This window comes from Macrobrachium rosenbergii, chromosome 43, assembly GCF_040412425.1.
Source record: "Macrobrachium rosenbergii isolate ZJJX-2024 chromosome 43, ASM4041242v1, whole genome shotgun sequence".
In the NCBI taxonomy this organism is placed as follows: Eukaryota; Metazoa; Arthropoda; class Malacostraca; order Decapoda; family Palaemonidae; genus Macrobrachium; species Macrobrachium rosenbergii.
The window spans coordinates 49,022,493-49,041,777 of record NC_089783.1 but is presented as its reverse complement, the minus strand read 5'-3'; the positions used below and the strand labels follow the sequence as shown (position 1 = coordinate 49,041,777).

The 19,285-nt window shown below is 35.3% G+C and overlaps 1 protein-coding gene across 2 annotated transcripts in view; it reads left to right on the top strand.

Moving 5' to 3' along the window:
• Positions 1 to 740: 740 nt before the first annotated feature.
• LOC136828875 (apoptosis-resistant E3 ubiquitin protein ligase 1) overlaps positions 741 to 19,285 on the top strand; it is a 292,288-nt gene continuing 273,743 nt past the window's right edge. The window contains exons 1-4 of one of the 2 annotated variants that reach the window (XM_067087161.1): positions 741 to 931; positions 6,176 to 6,385; positions 8,210 to 8,382; positions 11,147 to 11,303. In XM_067087161.1, the coding sequence (XP_066943262.1) occupies positions 8,214 to 8,382; positions 11,147 to 11,303 (326 nt within the window). In that variant the 5' untranslated portion in view covers positions 741 to 931; positions 6,176 to 6,385; positions 8,210 to 8,213. Of the gene's footprint in view, positions 932 to 1,285; positions 1,426 to 6,175; positions 6,386 to 8,209; positions 8,383 to 11,146; positions 11,304 to 19,285 lie in introns of those variants that run through there. The other variant, XM_067087160.1, reaches the window with a different exon arrangement.

The window sequence follows — 19,285 nt, the reverse complement described above, 5'->3', positions numbered from 1 at the left end:
ACTATAAAACCGATTCATCATTTTCGTTGGCACCCAGCATTTTAGTCTAGCTGAAATAAAAGTGCGCTACTTGTTTAGTATTAATCATTATATATAATACATATATACAGTATATATATATATATATATATATATATATATATATATATATATACGTGTGTGTGTTTGTATTATATATAATATTTCATTTATTATATTATATATATATATATATATATATATATATATATATATATATATATATATATATATATATATATACTATATAATATATATATATATATGTGTGTGTGTGTGTTTGTGTATTTATGTTTGTAAATGTATATTACATTTCAGAGTATTCTCTTCATGCAGCGTTGTTATCAGGCAACAAATAAGAATTTGGAGATAGTCATAACGTACGTAATACCACTGATCATCGGCCTGACAACGGTGACTGCATACTGTACAGTGTTTACGGAAACTTTTGGCTGTTGCCCATTTCTTAACCATAGGCTATATAGCAAAGTTACGACAGTGAATGTGGAATTTTTTTTATTTTTCACACGTAATCAGGCGTTAACAAGTGCGTATGTTTGCTTTTGATTACTGTATATATATCAGTTCCATTTGGAAAGTTTAATTATTGTGATTTAAAGCCGCCTGGTAAGTAGTGTTTACTCATGCACCCGATTGTCCACATGGTTGTTGTTATTAACTCATTACTGGCGATGTTCTCCCCGGCCCCGGATTTATTTTCAGATTTGCGCGCGCGCACTCAAATGCCACGTTATGGCAAACTCGTCACATGCCTTGCATGTTTAAAACATTTCATTTGGTGTCAAGGCTTCAGACGGCGGGACAACTCATCATGCTCGCCACGGGAATTTCTTCAATGAAGGGTATCCGTTAATGCCGGCGTTTGCTTCTATGGACTACCGATGATTAATAGGTGCGTGCACCTTGCACCCAACGTTCCTCCTCTCTCTCTCTCTCTCTCTCTCTCTCTCTCTCTGCCGGATAGTGTCTGCTATAATTTGCCAAATATGACTGGTTGACTATAAATAACTATTTACTTTCAAGGTCTCATTCTCAATTCCCTTATGCGTGCTGTCGCTCTCGATGGCAAAGAAAACTAACGAAGTTGTCACATCTCGTTAATTACCTCATCATACAAGCGAGAGATAGATTTAAAATAAATAGTTGGATTTTATCTGCTGTTGAGGCCATCATGTAACCGGGTGATGTAATGTGCACCTTAAATGGCTATTCAAGGCATAATTGACCCAAGACCACAGGACCGAGACCGACAGTCAGTCAGTCGGTCAGTCAGTCTATAATAGTGCCATTTGTTTACTAGTGTCAGTCAGTCAGGCTCGATCCGAAGTCCAGGTTAAACATCGATTGTCAGTTTTCCTTAATGCCCTTTCGCCACCTTTTCTCCAGGTAATTTGGATCATATCGAAGATATAATATTATATTCTTCGTAAAAATGTTGGGCCGTGTTTAGTGTGTTCTAAATTGTAATGAGGTTGACCTTTGACACTAGGCCGAAGGTAACCTGTCCTAGGCCTAGTTTAGTGTGGGCCTATGCACAGCAAACGAGATATACGAATTTTTACATTTAAAACGGATTATATATAATTAGGATTTGATATCCTGCTCCCTTAGGAGTCAAGTATAATGTAGACTTATGTATAAGTAGGATTAGATATCCTGCTCTCTTAGAAGTCAAGTAGAATGTAGGCCTAAGTAGGTAGGCTGAGGTTAATTGGTTAATGAATGACAATTTAGGCTTGGGTACATTTCTCGCCAAAAGAAAATTGAATAGTTTTATTCTATTATTCTTGACAGCTTGTCTTGGCATCTGTAGATTTTTTACCAATATTGTTTGGGAAGAAATAATTTTTGTTATCCATGACCCACTAATCTAAGTTAGGTAAAGAAACTTAAGGTAAAAAAGTTTTGTGTATATAAAAATGTGATAAGGTTCAGGGTATAAAATGGTTTAATGTCTAATTGCGTACAATATTTCAATATATGCTTTCTTTCTCACTCTCACCGATTGAAATAATTTTTCTCGGCGATGACTTTATCGCAGATGCTTATTAATGGATTTATGATTTTTAATGATTTAATCATACTCTTACACATATTGCTTCATAGCTACTTTCATTTAAAACCTCAGACAGTACACAAATAAAGACAATTCAGCAACTGCAACAGTCTTTGATAACAAAGGGAAGCATAGATTTAGCAGTTTTGGTGAATATCACAAGTTAGGCCAATAAGAAGAAACTAGGCTTAGGCTAGTACTAGGCGCTTTAGGTAATATTTGTATCCTATTCGTAGTTAAAGGGATCCTTACTGGCCTAACCTAACCTAACCAGACCTAGCATGCTGCGTCCTTGTCTTTACCGGGCTAGCGCCCATCCCCTGCAGGTTAGTGTCGTGTCGTAGGCTTAATGGAAACGATGTTTGTTGGATCGTGTCAAGATTAGCGAACCGACTCACAGCAGGGTTCGCTATTCTTCACAAGAAGATTATTGGGTTCTTTATTCGTTACATGGGAATAATTGGGTTTGCTGATCTAGACATGAACACTTGGTACCAGACATTTGATCCCCCAGGGGCTAGTACTAAACAAGGAAAAATACATTTAACCCCCCAGGGGCTAGTGCTAAACATGGTGTAACTGTTTCGCTATCTTTAGTACTAGCCCTCATGGAATTGGAGTTCGGACCGGAAAGGGTTAGTCATTCTTTACATGGGGTCATTGGGTTCGCTGTTTTTGACATTGAGATGTTGGGTTCGCTAATCTTGACATGATCTGGTTTGTTGTGAAGATTATTGAAAACTGTAAACTTTATTAATATGTATTTGTGGTGATTTTGCCTTAGAATAAAATTTGTTGCATTGGCTGAGATTGAAAGGAAAATAAATACAGATATATCACATGCCATTCTGGTGCTACGCTTTAGTGTGACTGTGGTAATCCAAAGCCTTCATATAAAATTACCCACCTAGTGTGGTGGATATTTGCATTTTTCTGGACCACTCTTGCCCCAGCTTTTAACAGTACCTTATCTCTTTTAGAAATATGTTTATAAATGGCCTAAGAAGGCTGTTAAAGCATTCATAGGTTCGTCTGTCAAGTGTACAAAATACATTTCTTTGATGCATCCTCTAAACCATCAAACCCTCACGTAGCCTACCTGATGAGGTACATTGTGATATATTTTGAGTCCCCAAATTTACATTTGTGATTAATGCTGATAATGACCAGTCTGTGATGCTTTGTAAATTCTCTTAAATATTTTAAAATTTTAAAATGACAAAGCCTTCAATCCACCAAGGCTTGTAACTTCTATAAAAGGTTATTTGTTTGTACAAGGGGATAGATCATTGTCTTTTATATTGGAGCATTCTCAGCACCATCTGGAAACTGTCACCTAAGCTTGGTAATGAGGTGGTAAATTTGTTATATAGGTGAGTTATGGGCTAATGCTCGTCACCTGTCAGCAACACAGCACTTTATCTTCAGCTCATCTTCTGTGTGGATGACTTGCTGTGCTCACTGCCATAAGCCAACACTATTTTCTTTGCCTGCCTTAAAGTGTAGATGTAGATTTGAAAGTTGAAGCTCTTCTTTTGATATTATTGGTGTCCATTTGTTTTTACAATTGTATGTGAACAGCTGAGGTGATGTGTAGCAGCATTATTTCCTTTATTTCTGCTAATCCCTATTGGTTTTGTTAGTTTTGCTTGGGCAAGTCCACTAGCCATGACTACCAGCAAGGAGTGTGCTGGCTGGCCTCCCTCATAGTGGGAGAGGTTTGGGAAGAAACAGAGGAAGGCCAGATGTCTGGTGTATATGCAGACATGTCTTTTTAGTTTTAATCTGACTGTATGTTCAGCAGTAATGAACCATTTATGTTGCAGCATATTGCTGCATTAGCTCTTTAATTATTTGATATAATATTTTGTGAAATGTAAAGTGAACATTTTAGTAACAATAGTAATGAACTTCTTGCATTTCTTTTACATCTTTCACCACTGAATAGCTTTGCAGAACTCTTTAACTCATTTTAATCCAGAAGAACATATTCAAGAGTACATTTTAATATAAAAAAGATCAGGAAAACAAAAAATAACTATAATTTTATGATGTCTTTTAATCTATCAAAGGGAAATAAATGCCTAAAAATCAATATGCCTGAGTGACATAATTGCTCTGGGAAGGGGTTATAAGCTTGCTACTTTGAAGGTGACTTTTTATATGAAAGGTTGAGCCAGTCACCATATTCATATGGTGATGTGTTCAGGTTTGTAGCAAGTCTCTCTTAATTAAGGCTGAGCTAGTGGGAAGATCAGTGTTTGGCACATAGAGGAGGATCTAAATATAAGAACCAAGGTTCTGTTTTTGCTAGGTAAGGCAGGTTATTGTCTGACTGCCATATACAGGGAATGTAGTCATACAGTATAGTTTACTTTAGCTGTTTTGTAAGTGCAAATGTTTTAAGTTGGTATTAATTATCAGCTGTTTTGTGAGTGGAAATGTTGTAAGACTGTGTTTATTATCAGTTTTTAGTGAAGTGTGTGTAATAGTCCTTCATGACCTACTAGTTTTGAAAAATATGTGGTAAATTAGAGACTTGGTTTGATTTTTAATGTGATTCTTAGTGCTATCAGTAAGGAAAGCAGTGTGTATTTGAAATGAACAAGTAGTGAATACATTTCAATCTCTTGAAAAACTTATTTTTCACCACTTCAGAGATGGAATTGGATTACTGTACAGTATGGTATTCTGTGCCAGCTGGTCATTGTTTTCATCTGTACTGTATGCCTTTTTTTTTATGAGTTGGTATGGTGGTGGATTACCGTGCAGTAAGTTATTTTTCTGTGACAGGTTATCATCAGTAAGCATTTTTTTTATACGTACAGTGTTAGATTATCATCAGTAAGCATTTTTTTTATACGTGTAGTGTTAGATTATTGTATTATTATACTGTATGTTATCCTTCAATGGCATTTGATTGTTATCATCAGTGAGCATTTTTTTTAGTGTTGCCATAGTGTTGGATTACTGTACACTGTTATTCCTTTCTGCCAGGCTATCATTGTTATCATTAGTATGCAATTTTTTGTTATCTCTGTTGGTTTAGTATTGGATTGCTGGACAGTATGTTGTTGTCCTGTGCTAGGTTATCATTGTTATCATTAGTATGCATTTTTATCATCTCTGTTGGTTTAATGTTGGACTACTGTACAGTATGTTATTCCTTTCTGCCAGGTTATCATTGTTATCATTAGTATGCATTTTTTTATCATTATTATGCATTTTTTTCCTCTCTGTTGGTTTAGTATTGGATTGCTGGACAGTATGTTATTCTTCTGTGCCAGTTGATCATAGTTTTCATCAGTACATGTATGCATTTATTTTGTGCTGGTACAGCACTGTATTACTGTACAGTATGTTATTCTTCTGTGCCAGGTAATCATTATCATCATCAGTACAGTATGCAGTTTTTAAAGTTGGTACTGTAATAGGTTTGCTTTGATGGTTTGTGCAGATTGTGTCATTAGAATTGACTCATCATTAGATAATGAAGAGACAGATCTCTGAGTTGATCAGCTGAGTGACTAAAAGAGCCACTGTCATTGCCACTGGCATTACATACTTCGTACTGCAAGTACATTACATTACTGTATTAATTTGACCCATGTAAAGTGAGAGGTTTGATTGTTGTGAGGTCTTATGAAATTTAAATTGATCATTATACTCCTTAAATACAATCCCTTTGCATATCTCCTTCAGTGGGTATTTTAACATGCCCATTGCTTTGTGCTCACTGCAGTGGTAATTAAATATAGAAAAAGCCAGTGAGATGGAAATTAGCTTAGCGGTGAAAGCTCTTACCTAGCCTAAGTGTAGACTCTGATTGCTCATTTTTCAGGAATTGTTTGCAAGAGCCTTTTCTTCCATTGTTAAGTATTGCTGAAATTAAAAGATTTTATGTGCTTAACAAAAATTATATAGAATTTTTAATTCTTTGTTGTTAAAGGAAATAATGGCTGGTGTATCTAGAAGTTTTAACTTTTCTTTTAAGATTTTTAAAATTTAGTTTCAGCATGTATTTCATAACCTAACTAGAGAGATGTTTCTAATATTTTACTTTTTTTTTGTATATTTCAGCCTGAATCTAAAATGGAGACATACCAAAGTGCAGTTATTGCTCGTCTTCCATTATGCAGCTGTGCTTTAGTGTTGGTGAGACACAGCTAGGTCTATGTGATAAATAGAAATCTTCTGTGATTGAGAGAATTTAAGGAGCTGCTCAAATAAATATTGTACCCTATATATATACTGTATATATATCGTGATAGTGCTGCTTAACCTCCCATGGTAAGTTTGGAATAAAAGTACAGTACTCTCAGTTTCATATTGCTGTAATATTTACCAGGGAATGCTTTAGTAAGATACTGTCAAATTAAGTTTTGATTACACTTCTAGGATTTCTTTAGTGTAATGATTGGAAGGGTGAGCTTTATGAAAACATTTTGATAAGCTGAATTGCCGAGACTCCTAGTAAAATGCCATTAAATTTGTTTTGATACTGAATTTGTTCCTAAGAGAATGCAAACCCTTGTATACGTATATGATAGGAATATCCCTCTGCAACAGCTGGCTTGTTTGTTGAAGCTTATAAGAAGGTCAGGTGTAATACAACAATGATCTGAGTGTTTGAATGATCCTGAAGACTTCGCATAAGTTTATCTTGTACTGTTGTACAAGATAGACTGATATGAAGCCTTCAGGGTCATACTATAACAGTCACTGTGGTATACAATTTTTCTAAAAATACGTATTAACATTTGTCTGTAAAGTGAGACTTTAGGTTTGTATGTTAGATAAATAACTTTTAATTATGAGAGTTGCAGAAGTTACTCTTTTCTGTAATGGTGGTTTGAACACGTGAACTTCTCCAGAGGAGAGTAGTGGTACTGTCTTTGTCCTTGTTACCTTCATTTTGCTTATCAGTCTTTGAACTCTTTAAAAGATGGTTGTTCAGAGAGTAGGGGAGTTTCTGCACTTCTCATTCAACAACCACGATGATGTTAGTGTACAACCTATTTTTTCCTGTTGTTTGTGCCCCTGCAATAAACATATGAGTCTGTTCGTCATGTTCTGGGTGGTTGCTGGAATTTTTCCAGTCAGCCTTAAAGCAAACCAGGAATTCTCTTTTGGGTGTGTTTTGGCTTTGGCCAAGAGTTCCTAGAGTCCTTTACCTTTGGCCACTGCTTTGACACTGATTCGACACTGATTCTTTGGTTGCTCCAGCTGTTAGCCTATGGGCTATTGCTTAAGGAAATGAGGTGTCTATTTTTCTCCCTTCCTTCTGCCTTCGAGTTCTTTCCCAGTGGCCTTCCCATGCCCCTTCAGTCTCAAAGGCCTCTTCACTTGCTCACCCTTACCATATCCCCATAAAATTTCGGTCTCAACTTCTTATCATATCAGTGATCTTGACCATCCCAAACTTCATTTTTTTGCCTCTCATGCAGTATTATCTTGTCCTATATCAGTTGGCCATTTGATGTTGGGCAATTCATTATTTTTCACCTATAGAAATATTTTAGCTATACTTGGAAACTTTTCTTCGGTCTGGTGCATAATGCTCTTTTTAATACTACTGTATGTCAGTTGTCAGTTAGTGATATTTTGACAAGCTTCTGTGTACTTGGCAGAGATATTTTAGTACTTTTAAGCAGTAAAAAGGTAGTGCACCTGTGATCAAGCCACACAACTCTACTCCTTTGAAGAAAGCTGCTTTAATTAGATAAAATAGACTAGATTAGCTGTTTTCTTTGTCAAATGTGTAAGATATGGTGTATGGCAAGATATATAGGTCTAATTTTCAACCAAGTTTTACTCCAGCAGACAATATTTCTATTGTTTTATTAACACCATGGTGAATAATGACTGTATTTTCCATGCTAATGTTGAATCTGCCAACTTCCTAGTTTTAAAAATTTAGGAAAATGACTTTCAGTGAGTAGAAGAAAGAGAGGTTTTAGTTAAAGTATCCTAATCTCCTAAATGTCATGGGTGGGTGAAATAGACTTCAACCCATTTTACTTCCTTAACTATGTTTGTTTAGTTTTAAGCGACACTTTTCCCCTTGAATATTGCCTTTGTAGTTGATATTGTTTTTATTCATCTTTCTTTCAGCAACATGGTCGAGATAACAAATGTATGTTTTGTAGTAGTAACTGCATTTGCAGTTCTCACACAAATTTTGTTGCCTGCATTCAGAGGACCCTTGTCTCGACTTCAGCCAGAACTTGCTGCTTGGTTACAAGAAAATTCACTCGAAAAACATGCAGAGCTATTTATTAAGGCTGGTATGTATTTAAACCTTCTCTTTTTTTTTTTGTTATGAAGATAAATTATTGTTCAGATTTTGCTCCTAAGAGGTTTCAGAGTAGAAATATGTTACTTGAGGTCATGAAAATAAAAGATGATTTAAGATTATGAAATTGTGAGAATTGCCTGTTCATGCAAATCACAACCTATTTTATTAACCAAAGCTATTATGTCAGGTGAAAGGTAGAACACCAAATATTGAATTAGTATTATAATTAGTTACCAAGAGACAAAGAATTAATTGACCAAACCACTATGCTACATTCTTTCCATGACAAGTAGCACAGAAGTTTTTGAATTGTTTGGATAAGTAATAGTCATATTCTAATGCTAGTCATATGCTAGACTACCCCAAAACCATAGCCTAACATTGTACTGTAGTTTATTTAGCTTACTTTCCACTAACATATTTGACAGTCAAATAATTTATAGAATCCACAGATGAACAATATAGCAGCGTATTAAAAGATAAGTCCAGTGACTACTTCGGTAAATACTGTATTTACTGAAATATTTACGACTACTTCAGTAAATACTGTATTTACTGAAATATTTACAGTCTAGAGGTGATCAAGTGCAGTGAATATTGCACTGGATCACTACCTCTAGATACTGTAACCAGGTTACATATTCTCAGTCAGGAGTATCACCAAATTAGCAGTCCATGAGAACTGTAAACTATAGTAGTAATTGTATGTATGTATTTTACTATAAAAGTAATGATTGCTGTGTACATGTAACAATAGAATAATGAGACATAAAGATCATAGTAATCACTAAAGATTAATGAACACGGCTACACTGTACCGTGTTGCACTATACGCTACTTTTTCCATTTTCCACTTTACATCAAACACTCTTTTCCATAAGTACTCAGAGTAAGAGGAGCCTGCATACCCATAACATCAACTCCCCACAACAGTCTGTTGAGATCTGTTTAGTTAATGATGATGTGAACTTGTCAACATCAGAAATACAGTAACTTGACTTAAGAAGTAACATAGAACTGGTATTTATGAATGTCGAGGATTGGTTGTTTGTACTTTATGGTGAGTGCACTTTTAGCTAATTGCTGGGGGATAATTGACCATGAAAATGTTTTTTCATGTTTTATTATTGTAGAATAATGTGGTAATAATGAATGACAAATGAGTGTAGCAATGTTGCTATACCCTAATGGTGATTCTTGTAACTATTGAAGTATTTGGAGTTGAGGGACTGAAACAAGAACAAAGTTAAATTGTTTATTTAGTCCCAGGACATTCTTACCCTAGAATTTCCTCAGAATTTAAACCCATGGTACAAGGAGAAGAAAGGGATTATGAGAACATTAGATGAAACTATATGTATATCATTGATTATGCCAGGAAGATTGGAATAGGCAACTGAACAATTTTTTGGTCACTACCAACACAATTTTTTTTTTATCATATTTTTTCTTCAAAATATCCTTTTATGATAAGGGTGCATCTTGCACAGTTGTGTGTAATACACAGAAAATGCTGTAACTGTTAAGAAAATACCAATTACAGTACTTAATATGGTTAAAAGATCCTCAGTTGCATATACAATTGTATATTTGTGACTACAACAGCAGGAGCTTTCACTTGTTTTTCAACATTCTTCTTCAGCTATAACTGGTTGGTAACCTAAAGCCCACAAGGGATTTCAGTCCACCTCACCAACTTAACACCTGGACACTAATTATCTAACAGTTGTTACCTAGTTTAAAGTGTTAAGTAATCCATATACTGTCGTACATTTGATATCATGGACCTCCTCCGAGGCAGGGCGTAGCTGTCTGGCCCGCTGTCTCCAAAAGGTTGCCAACCCCTGAGCTTTACAATGAAAATATGAACTTTACTAAAAAAGCAAACAGGACAAAAATGTAAACATTCTTAAAATAAACATTATAAGAATTGGAAAAGGCAGTTCAGACATTATGCTATGTGTGAATTACTTGTCAGGTAAAAGTTTTGTGGCAGCCAGTTCCAAATTCTCACTGATCTCCAAAGGAGTGGATGGTCATTTGTGGTTTAAAAGCTGTAATTGTTCTGTTGAGTATGTGAAGAAGGTCATCCTTGGTCAGTATTGGTGCTTGCATCAGGGTTCTGCTGCAGATCAATCTCATCCTGAGCCGGTGCATGAGAGATATGAGAAACAACAGGAGAATTTGCAACCTTGCTATCCTTAAAATGAAATTTGAAATACAGTGATGTAATATATTATAGTTGCAATTATGCAATTCTGTTTAACACTGTAGATCTTGTAACACGAACAAAAAAAGTACAACGTAGAGTGCTTGCTCTTACCAACACCAAAAAGTAGAGAACGTACAATAATATATGAAGAGTATAAACGGCAAACCTAATACTATGCTTGAAGTGTAATTGCTCTAGTTGCTCTTCCTTAAAAATAAAAGCATGGCTGTATATCATGATTACATGTATGATATGCAGAAAAATGGCAAGTTAAAGCAGAGGAGTTATTTAGGGAGTATATCAAAAGCACAGGGAGCTGTTGCTCAGACAAATGAAGAATGAGACTGTTACCTGGTTGTGACCTTGGATCTCCGCTTGATTTTACATCCATGAAATACTTTAGGTTAAAATTTAAGTACCCAAGGTTTGTTGTTGGAATAATTGATATTAGATAAGGAAATAATTTTGTTTAAAAAATAGATGAAACATTTTACTAAACCCAAACATTCTCCTTTCTTTAAAATGAACAAAACCTTATCAGGAATTTGGAGACTTGTTGATGTTGTGGAAATGGGACCTCTTCGTGGCCTACCTCTATCAGACCAAGAACGTACAACAGTAGCAGTTTTTGATCTTAAGCAGCGAATTATACTACATCATTTTTTAAAGAAACATGGAGCTGAATCTGGTTTACCAAGGTGGGAAGTGAAACTCAGTATTATTGATTAACTTTTCATATTTTTGCGTTTAAAAAGTACGATAGCAGTTTGCCCTAGTAATGTGTACATTTGTAGTTGCAATTCAGGATGGACGTATGTTCATGCATTAGAACTATGTAGCAGGTTGTAAATTTTTACAGTTAAAAAACTGATGATTAGTTAGTGAATTGCCAAAATTTTCTGAGGTTGGTATGAATTATTTTGTAAAAAGCTACAAAGGCAGAAGGCATCTTAGAAATGGTAGGTTTATGTATACAGTATTACTTTTTAGTTTTATGGTTTCAGTAACTAACTATTGCTAGATTCCATAGAGCTAAGTTTAATTGACATATGCACCATGCTGTAATTCTTAATAATTTTGTCAATTTTTGAAAATTTTATGACATTTTACTTTTTATGTATTACAGTATAATTTATTTTTGTGTCCATCAATTTTGAATACAGTAGTTGAAATGCAGTATGGGAGGCTAAAGAATTTATAGGCCGATTAGATTTCTATATTGCACGATATAGTATTTGGATTTAGAAGTTAGTGACCTGCTGGCAAAAGATAGATTAAATGAGATATTTACTAATCTACTGATGGACTAATAGGAGGAAGTACATTTAGTGACTTTATTTTTTTGTCACTTTTCAGATTTTGATAGATCCTTCAAACTTTACAGTTTGTGAATTATCTTTGAATTTCTGATGTAGATAAATTCTTAGGTCATTGTAATAGTTATTAATCTAAAACCTTTGGAGCATGTGTTTTGTAATTATGTAATTTGTTTTTGTTTCTAAACTATGAATGCCCTTAATTTAACTTATGTGTTTCTGTGTTTTAATGTGCATGTTTTTGTCAGGTTTCTAAATCTGTGTTACTTTTTAGGCTCTTAGCTTTTCTGTATCTGAAATGTGATGACATAAAATGTGGAATACAAATGCAGTTTTTACATTATGTTGAGATATTAGTGTTTGGTATGTACAGTCTCAAAAACTTTAGCAGTTTTTTCACAAAAACATTAAATTCTTCCAAATACTGTAATCTTTTGTATATTCAGTTTGGAAATATGAGTTTTTAGCAGTGTAACTCAACTATTATATGTTTGATTTCAACCCCATCAATATTATAAGTGCTTAGTATTCATGTCCCAAATGTTCCCAAGCTCATCAGCCTTTTGTCTGACAGACAATGGAAGGTAGATTTGTTGTGCATGTGCCATCCGGATCCTAAGCTATATATTATTCACCAGCCTTACAGTTTCCCAGGTGTTTATTTTGCAGCAAGATCAGTATTCCACCACTTACTACTAATCATTTTCCATGATTCTTAAAAGTCATCGTATCTAATTTCGGTTTAAGCCCATTTTCACTTGGAGTATTGTTAGTTACTCAGTGAAAACAGAGTGCATTCTTCTTTGAACTGGTATTGATCAGTCTTTCATAGTTTTCATGCATTGTCAGCTTTGTAAGTGGCAGCTATTCTTTGAGTGATTACCCTTTTGATTACCCTTTTATCCATCCATAGAATTTAGCTCTTCATGTATTCCAGTCAGTGTGTTTGGAGTTTAACAGAGAATTTCAGATGATTTTCTCGTTTGGTACTGTTTCTGGTTAAGGTGTCATAAGTTATTAATGTTGCTAACTAGCTGATGAGTTGTTAATTTGTTAGTCCTGGGGAGTGTTCTCATTCTTGCTAATTACTTCCATTTACTTGATGATGATGGCCCTAAGATTGTCAAGCTATTCTGAGGAGAGTTGAGCTGTTTATATTGTGACAAAAAGCCAGAATGATCAGGATCATTGCTTTCAAAGGCAGAGAAAGCGGAGCAAATGAAGGTGATGGTAGGATGACATCAGAAACAAATGATGTTAATGGCTGGATATTGTTGATAGTAAAGACATTTGTTTGTTTATATTTAAGAAAAACATTGTTTAACTCTTTTAATTCATCAGACAAAATTTACAGAGGTTTCAATGCTTCCACTATTATACTTGTCAGTGTAAAGTTGGGTCCCATCATGGATTTGTAAACTGTTATTGTCTGTATGTTGTTTGTCAGTCTAAACACTTCTCTGGGCTGAACATTTCAAGTGGTTACTAGTCCTCAAATACTGATACCCCTGTCGGGTGAGCGGGGGAGCTTCAGGATTAATTGCAGAAATTTTATCATTTCATGAAGCAGTCTCAAATGGCCTTGTATTCTTGCTTGTTGCTCAACTGAGAGCCATTTTCTTATTCCTCATATTCCAAATTTTTTTTAGCTTTCCTTGAAAATGTTGTCCAACCCCCCTGATAATAATTAGTTCAGTTGTGGGGTTTTCCCCTGTTGCACTTTTAAATCATTTTGCTCCTATTTGAAAAATATGCTTTTCTTCTCTTAATCTGTTGGACGTCTCTAACTCCTTTCTTTTTTGCCAAGATGGGAGTTCAGTTTTGAAGCCAGGATCCAATGTTGAAATGCCTGAAGGTGTTTGGACCTGGACGGTAATGTTTGTATGTACATACATATATAGGCCTGCCTCGAAATTGTGTTGGATATAACACGAAAGCAATTGTTACTTTTTTCTCTTATTTTTCCTGTGCCCTTAGCTGTATACATACATACATACATACATACATACATACATATGTACCTTTCTTTTTTAAATCTGCAGTTGAAAACCCTTGTGGACAGAGTCAGTAGACTATAAACCCATGAGGGCTCCAAAGGAAAATCAGCCTGCAGCAAGAGACAAGTTATAGGAAAAGGTGATAAATAAATGAATATGTGAGAGTAGAAAATAAAACTGATACAACGTGAAATTCAGGAGACATCAGCAGAGAGCAAGAATGAATTTGCTCCTCACTCAGTTATTTGGAGATCAGAAGATTCAACAACTGCACTCTGCAAACTATTCCACATTTTAGTTGCAGCCAAGATAAAATTAACTCCTATCAAACCGAGTAAAATCAAACCTGATGCTAGAAAACAACACACTGTTTGCGGCAGCAGCCTACTAAGTGTTGCAAACAAAATCAGTTAGGTCTGGTTAAGAAGAGTGCAGAGGGTGTTTATCATTGTAGTACATTTTGTGAAACCCGAACATATATACTGTACAGTATATGTATTATATATAAGGCAGTCCCTAGGTTACTTCAGGCTCGGGTTACATCGTTCTGGACTTATGGTGCTTGCCTCATGGTGCCGTTAAACCCAACTTTTCGGTGCTCTAAGTGGATTTTATAGGTTTCTGAAACCTTCCTTTTGTCACCTCTCTAGTTCCTTAACAATCTTTATGAAACATGCATGTGAGCTTCATCAGAAAGTTTTATTTTTTATTTAATTTTTTTCTTTTTTTTTGCTTGTTGTTATACTGAAGATAGTCTTTCCAGAGGCATTTTCTGGAGACGTGGCAGTTAGATACACACTCTCTAAAAAATTCATGCATTCTGGAGATTGTTTTTCATTGGGGATGTTGTTTGCACTCAGCTTAGTGAAGAACCAAATGACAGGATTGTGACTCGGCAACCTTCACCATGTCTTCTTTGTTTTTCATCGTAAGTAATATAAAGGACCTCTTGCAATTTCCATTGATGGTGTTCAGAGATCTAAAATTTTCAGAGGTGCCACTTCCACAGACAAAGAAAGGAGAAGGTTACTAAGAGTATGGGCCTATATTGTCTAATGAAAGTGATTCTGAGAGCTTACAATAATACACGGTGAAAAAGAATAGGTATCAGTGCAAACCCAGGAAATGACACCCCTCTATTTCTGTTGCTTTAAGCATAATTTGGATTTTTTTTTTTTTATTTTGAGTAAAATTACTTTTTGGTTTCAGTCTGCATACACAACTTTTTGAGACATTTCTCATAAATGGTTGGATTTGCATTCTTTGGGACCAGTTGCCACATCTGGCCTTGTTTTATGCTTGGGGAAAGAAGTTGTTTGGCAGATTATTATCTGCTTACCCACAACTCATCATCTTTCATTCATGGCACTTTCAAGAGAGAGAGACTTCATGGGTTATTTGCCCTTACACAAGCACCTTGCTTTATGTATCATGGATTTTAACCATACAGTACTAGGAAGAAACTTATGAGCTACCAGATCTATGGTTACAGGCTCATGCCTTTCCTCAAGTGTGCTCCTAGATCCTGTTGGATTACACACACACACACACACTGGCGCATCAAGCATCTTGGCCTCCCAATTGAAGAGTGATTTAGGCATACAGTATAGGTGATGGGTGGAATTGTGATGAAACTAGGATTTTTTAAGATGGAAAAAGTTTTTATTTCAAAACAATCTTTCATTTAGGAGGTTACCCTCCCAGTTCAATGAATTTTGCTGTCTCTTATATAGTTTAAATGAAAAATGAGAGAGGTGACTAGACATATATGAGAATCCCAGTGGCAAGTGTACAGTGAGGCTACCTCCCGTCAGATAAACAAAAGATTGGTAAACCTAGGAACATATTGGACGTGAATATCAGGCATATATGTATGTGATTGATGGGTTTGTGTGAAAAAAACTTTTGTTATAAAGCAAGTTGTTGGAAATAGGTTGTGTAGATTACAAAATGTGAGGTTTAAATTTGAATATGCTATTTAGTGTCAGTGAGAGTAGATAAGATTTAGAGCGGGCCAGCTACACTTATCATGTGTCTGATGCAATAAACAGGAATCCCCTTGTGTTGAAAATATTTTTGTTTATTTGTGTGGGGAAATGCAATTAGTATTGGTACAGTAATACATGAATTATGTGATTCTGTGGAAATAACATATAATTTCTTTGCATTTTGTTCTAGTCAGTGAGATTTTTTTATTTGTAGAATGTTTCCTTGTAAAAGATACTAAACAATTTTCATAAGGTCAAGAATCGATTAAGGTGTAACCAGATCTTTTCTCCTAGTGTGAGCTTTTTTCCAAATGAATATTTTAGTATTTTTCTATCTTTTGAAATTATAACTCCTTTTGTGTTATGGTTATTTATATAATGGATACATTCTGTTTGCTGTACTATGGTTGTATTTAAAGTTGCAATAATCTTTGAAAGTAATATACTCCCAAAACTTGTAAAAGAAGAAAAAAAATTTTCTTTCAATACAGGTCCATTTTTCACATGAACCCACAATTTTGATCTTCATGAATCTTCTACCCTGTACTCCCAGATTAAAAGAAAATGATCATCAGCTGGCTGGATGGCAGCACTCATATGTACACTGTGGATCCTTAGTTTCCAGTCAAGAAAGAGCCTTGGTTTTTGAGTAGCATAGGCTAAAGTGGTGATGACTTAATGAGTTTGGGAGGCAGGACATATATAAGTAGCAAGTTTTTATATAAAAATTTATATGATTTATATAAAAACTCATTTTTGTCGTAACAGGCTTATTATTTATATTCACTTAAATCACACATTCGATAGGATTTGACCTGCTGACAAAAATCTCAGAATGAGCTTATTGTAACAAAGGAGAATAAATTTTGAATGACCATGTTTTGGGAAATGTCTTCATGATGCAAAGAGGAAGATTAAAACGATGAAGTAATGAAATTGTCTACCCATAACCAGATTAGGTATCGGGCAATAACTAGTTTGCTTGAGGGTAGGCAGATGCAGTGCTTCATCATTTTAGTCCTCCCCGTAAGGGAGTAGTGCCGTCAGTGCACCTCATGCGGTGCACTGCAGGCATTTCTTAAGGTTCTTTGCAGCATCACTTTGGCTCCTAGCTGCAACTCCTTTCATTCCTTTTACTGTGCCTCCATTCATATTCTCTTTTCTTACATCTTACTTTCCACCCTCTCCTAACAATTAATTCATTGTGCCACCCCAGCTGTAAGGTTTTTCTCCTGTTATACCTTTCTAACCTTTTTACCATCAATTTCCGTTTCAACGTTAAATGACCTCATAGGTCCCAGTATTTGGACATTGGCCTAATTTCTGTAATCTATATTATCACTGTAGTCCTGTTTGGGCCTAATTTCTGTAATCTATATTATCACTGTAGTCCTGTTTGTTATAATGATAATTATGAAAAGTTATTCTGAATCCAAGACAGACCTTCCCAGATAACCTGAAAATACCATGGCTAGCTTAATAGGAACAGCAGAAGAATGTTCTGTTGAAGTTCACTTTACAGTGCAGAGCCAAGCAAAGTGGAGATAAACCCTGAGAGCTGACTGAACTGGAACTGGGCAGGATCTTTCATGCTAAGGGTGCTAGGAAATACTTTTCCTGCTGGAGCATTTCATATCTTTCATCAGAGTTAACAATGTTCATCATCCTAATGTCACTTCTTGTTGAAAACACTCTAAAACATAGGCTTGATTCCTGTTCTAAAAGACCCAGATTATTTGCAAGAACAAGCCAATAAATTCTGAAATTGCAGGAAAGGATCATACTTATTCTCAAAATTTTCATTCCCAGAGGACTTCTTTCTAGTGTACCTTATTCCTCCTGGTGTGGACTGGCAGTGTTGTCCTTTCATGCAGAAAGTGGCCTGAAGAAGAATAATTACGAAAATGGTAGAGCATGGAGTTCTTTTTGGTGCCTGCTTCAGTGATAGAGGCAGCAGAACTGGTCTTAGATAGTTTTTCGACCTTTAAGTACTGTTAATCCCTCTGGCTGTTCCTTGACTGTGTTTTCTTGATGGTACAGTAAATGTTACCGGACTATGAATTATCTATTTCAAATTCTTAACCCCAGGATCCTTGACTTATTGCCGTTATTGGGAGGCTTATAGGATGGTAACTAAGAATGCTTGGATGATGTTAGACATCAAAGCCCTGGAAGCCTTCCACCTCAGCTGCTTATCCAACAATTATAGTCAGGGCATTTTTTCCTCTTAATAACAATTTGATTTGTGTATCCTTATGTCAAAACAGATTTTATGAGGCATACAAAAATTATTTTAATTATATATGTAAAATAATGCTCATGCAACTTTGATGGAGGTTGGAGGTGGATGGAAAGTCACGTTTCTCGCATAACTGGAGTATCTGACGTGGCCTAGTGAGGGGAAACTTTCTGGACAAATCTTGTCCTCAGTGCTGACTCCATTCTTTAGGTACCGAGGGGAAGGTGTACATTCTGGTGGGTCTCCTTGAGCAGCTGCCTTTTTTAAAGGTAGCAGTAATTCTTCTCTCCTAGGACCCCTTCTGAATGGAGGGAACCCATCTTGAATTAATTATGTACCTAATGAATGTAAATGCTTAACCTTTTGGCCTCTGGCAAGTCTTTGGTCTCCTTTTGGATTTTTCTAGTCAGATAGAAAATAAAGAAATAACAATAACAAGAAAACCGTTCGAGGTAATAAAAAACATAAAAGCTTAATTCAGGGAGGATTGAACCTTGACTCATTTTGATTCTCTGTTGGGAACTAGAATTGGTCAGGGTTCTTGAAAATAAAATATTTTAACTAAGACTTGAAAACTACTTAAATAGATATTCAACAGCTGAAATGAATTTAAGGCAAAACAAAAAATATTTGGTTGAAGCAGCTACCAAAAATCACTTGAGAGAGGTATGTTGCAATACATTTTATAGGTAACTCAAAATTGAAGCTACGAAACATGACACAGTGATTAGTGTGGAAAGACCAGTCATAGTGAATAGTGTACAGAGACCAATCATATTACCCAATAATTAAGATGAACCAGTTGAAAAACATATTTTATTTGACTTAAAAAAAGGACAAACAATGTGCAGGTTTGTGAAGTTATAATGTTCTTAAGCTGGAAATATATAGAGAACCTCTTCAAAAGTAGCCCAGAAAAATTTTAATGTCAAGATTTTCTGTTAAAAATAAAATTTTTGGTCAAAATGGAGAAGTAAGACCATACATTCATAAACCCTTACAATGAAAAAATTACAGTAAATATGGGCAATTCAGAAAAGGCCATAGCAACTCCAAATGTGTTCACTGTGGATCAAATGGTTACACAGCAAAGTGGAACTCTGATGAACCAACTTGCATCAGTTGTGGTCAGAATCTCCA